Source organism: Gavialis gangeticus, unplaced genomic scaffold (assembly GCF_001723915.1).
Source record: "Gavialis gangeticus isolate Ggan-Ray unplaced genomic scaffold, GavGan_comp1, whole genome shotgun sequence".
NCBI lineage: Eukaryota > Metazoa > Chordata > Crocodylia > Gavialidae > Gavialis > Gavialis gangeticus.
The window spans coordinates 4,375,320-4,379,174 of NW_017728973.1; the positions used below are offsets into that span (position 1 = coordinate 4,375,320).

At 52.2% G+C, this 3,855-nt stretch overlaps 1 protein-coding gene across 1 annotated transcript in view; it reads right to left on the minus strand.

Moving 5' to 3' along the window:
* The window catches only part of WIPF2 (WAS/WASL interacting protein family member 2), a 29,941-nt gene that overhangs the window by 20,133 nt on the left and 5,953 nt on the right, over nucleotides 1–3,855 (minus strand). Inside the window, 3 exon segments of the mRNA XM_019506889.1 lie at nucleotides 770–1,432; nucleotides 2,531–2,653; nucleotides 3,275–3,407. Coding sequence (XP_019362434.1) covers nucleotides 770–1,432; nucleotides 2,531–2,653; nucleotides 3,275–3,407 — 919 coding nt within the window.

Consider the following 3,855-nt stretch of genomic DNA (forward strand, 5'->3'; position numbering starts at 1 on the left):
GCCAGGATTGCAGGAGAAAACTGACGCTGTCTGCAACCAGATACACAGGGCATCCTAGCTCTCTTGATCAACTTGACAGGTAGATGCCAACCCTTCCATCCCCCACCCCTGCCCCAGCTGCAGCAGGCTCTGAGGTTTCCACTTGGTTTACAGCCTTTATTCCACATCAAATGTAATCTGAATCATCTGCTGCTGTAGCTAATCAGACACCCAAGGCCACAGTCTGAACTAAATGCATCCCACTTGGAGGCTAAAACAGGATCTTGAAGCACATGCCCAACTCAACACTGCTTTCAGGAGACACCTGATTGCCCCCCACTGCTTTACACAACACTCAGTGGTTCTGATCTAATGCTACACACAAGCTCTGACACAGGGGACAGCAGAATGAGAACTAATTAGCTAAGATGCAAGCACCATGTAAATGTAGCTCTGCTTTCCATGTGGGAACCAGCCTGCATGGAGCAGCCTGGCACTGGGAACATTTATGGGGTAGTGGCTGAGACCACAAGCAAGATAAGCCATAGGGCTGGAAGTAGGAAGTAGTTAAAGATCAAGAGGCAGTGCTTTAAATCCTACTGCAAGCCCAAGCCTCTTACTCTAGCATACTCCAGTCAGTCCTACCAGAGAGTTACTACATCGCTTTCTAAGGATGAGCACCCTAAGGTGAGCATTCAGGAGCTTCCTGTCAGCCAGCTGCAAACAGCAACTCCCCGTCTGGATGCCCAGTGCAAGTCTAATGACGAGAATGCGCTAGAAGGGCTCTTACCTGCTCCTCTGCTTGGAGGGTCTCGGGCCGGCGGAGGGGGTCTATTGCTCTGTAGAGATGGGGAAGCTGAAGTGGGCGGAGGTGGTGCCAGGCCCCTAACAGGACCTGCAGTTTTCCTATGCAAAGAGTTGTGTCTCTGTGGTAGCTCAGGGGCCGACTCATTAGTAGGACTAGAGGGACCATTGGGGATGCCTGGAGGCTGTCGATAAGGGGGCGGAGGAGGAGCCAGAGACTGGTTCTGAGAACTTGGCCCCGTTCGGACGTTGACTGGGGAAGGGGGAGGCTTGATGGGAGGAGGGGCTGGAGGTCCATCTCGGCTTGTGGGTAGCCGCTGTCCTGGCGTTGGTGGCAATGGCTTCTCCCGGTTGTAAGAAGGTGCCTTGCTGCTGTGCATGGGAGGTGGGGCAGGAGGTGCGTTAGCTCGGCGTCCTGGTGGCGGGGGTGGAGGGGCAGAGGAGCTGTGTTTCATGCCAGTGCTGCCAGCACTGTTGGGCCGGGAGAGGTCTGGCAAGGAAGGTCTCTGCATCCGTGGAAGCTCTGGAGGGGAAGCCCGGCTGTTGTCAGAATCATCGTGAGGTCGGCTGTTGCTGGCAGGCACTGGAGGCCGCGGTGCAGCTGATCTGGAGCCAGGAACTTGCAGGGATGGCTTACCAGAGGAGCCATCTGCAACAGATAGATACCTGGGTTACATGCAAGCAGGAGAAAGTGCTAAATCCTGGCTGAGGGCTGTGTTGCGGGAAGAGAGAGGTGAAATGTAAAGGCTCATCTTAGTCCCAAGAGGGTCACTGATTCCACTGCAGGAATCTACCACAAAGCCCAGTCTGGCTCACCTGCTCTACTCACTGGAGGATGAGGACAGCATAACAGAATGCATACAGTGGGGGCAGGGACAGCACACAGCTTCTGCCTACGTGCCACCTACCTCTAACCAGGACTTCACAACCCAAGTTCTCCAAAGGTCAAGTTTGCCCACAGATGTATGTTGAGAAGTCCCATTTGTCAATTCACAGGTCCATTTTAAAGGCACTAGACAGACAGTGACAGCTCAAGTCTCCCAATGTCCTCAGGAAGCAAGTTATTTCTACTCTATAGCTGGGGAAACAAGCCCAGACAGAGGTGGCTTACTTGAGGTTACAGACAGGAGAGGCATCAAAAATGGGCACCCCTGGCCTGTAGTCAACGCTTTCTTCCTTGTTCCAACACAGAATCATAAAAAATGAGGGTTGGAAGGGACCTCAGGTGGTCATCTTGTCCATCCCCCTGCTCAAATAGGAGCATCCCCAACTAGATCATCCCAGCCAAGGCTTTGTCTAGCCTGGTCTTTAAAACCACCAAGGATTGAGATTCCACAACCTCTCTGAGTAGCCTGTTCCAATGCTTCACTACACGCCTAGTGAGAAAGTTGTTCCTAGTACCTAACCCAAACTTCCCTCAGTGTAACTTGAGACCATTGCTCCTCATTCTGTCATGTTGGTGAATCCACAGAAGGGAAAAAGGGGAGACAATACCCCAGCTCTGAGACTGCAGCAGCCCCTTTCCAAGAGCCATTTAGCAGCAAGGGCAGGGGGATGAAGACCACATCTTTAAGCAGTTGCTCCAGAAACAAAGTACCAGGCCTAATAAGCTGAGGCTTCCAGGCCAGCACTGAAACAAGCAGTAACAATGGTATGTTGCCCCAGACCCCAAGCCCTGCAGAACATGAGCACCAGAGTCACACACTTCCCAAAGTAGGACCTTGCCAGAGAATAACTTCCTGGATACCTGAGCTGTCCTTGGCTCCTACAGGCCTGAGCTTGGGGACTCCACCTTGAAAGAGGCCTCCCTTTGGCTGGAGTGCTGCCGAACTGGAGCCATAGCTGCCACCGCCGCCACCACCTTTGGGTTCTGAAATGAGAGGATTGTATCTCTGCTTCTGCTGCAAGTCCCCTGCTAATTTAATCCACTCCCTGTGGAAGGATTTTTTTTTTTGGTGGCCTGTTTCCCCATCACAGCCTGAACTGAAAGTGCCTGTGTGGCAGATGTAACACGTGCCTGACTGAGGGATCAGGTAACATCAGGTGTAAAGGAGTTAGAGCTGTGCTGCTCATAGCGACACCCACTGCTGGGCAGAAAGAGAAAGTCTTTTTGCATGCTGTCTTGTGTCTTCAGCACTGACTTGAACAGCCCCAAGGTGCATCTGGACTCAGGGAATGAAACTTGGTGCCATCACAGAGCCCCCCACAAGTCTACAAAGAAGTATGTATTTTACTGAACAAGTCCACAAGGCCAAGGCTGAATAACACTTTCCATCATCAGTCTCTATAAAGGGAAGCTGGTAGGAAACCACTTTAGAGTTTGTGGAAGCATCCCGAGGGGCTGTAGTCTCAAAAGGAACAGCTTTGCCAGGCACAAGCAGCACCACAGGGACTGAAATTCCCAACGGATGCAGGAGGACTTTGAGGTCATCATCTTCCATGTGAGAACTGGGACCCAAGACAGTGGAGACACCTGGGGTCAGGTACTTACTTTCAAGGACAGGGGCGCTGCGGTCATTGATCTGTGTCACCTTCTTTAGCTTGGCCCCCTTGCAAATATCCTGCAGCAGGGCTCCCCTCCCTCGCTCCTCCTCTCTGCTTAGCTTTGGGGGCTCGGTGTTTGCCTTGAAATGGAAAAAATGTCAGGAGAGAAACAGGTCAATGCCAATACTTTCTCAGCCCTCCTGATGCATCAAATGGGTTTATGAGAAAGTTCCAGCATAACTCCTACCTCCTCTGCCAGCGAAGTATCCCCAATCCCTGCCATGACCCTCTGGCTGTCCCAACCACACTGTTTCCACCCTGCCCCCCCTGCCAAACTGCCCCTTCCATCTGAGAAACAGAGTCAATCCAGTTCTTCTAGTCTCATCAAGTACCCCCCAGTGCTGCAGCCCCAAAGGGAGGCGTAAGGGAAAATCCTAAAATTCCTAATACATCATTAACATGGACAACCAGAACCAGGCCATAATCCTCCCCTGCCTTACAGCTCCAAATCTCAGCTAGATGAACAAAGGCTTTGTGAGAGTGGGGCCCCTTTGGAGCCACTGACGGAAGAAGGGGATAGGGGGAGGG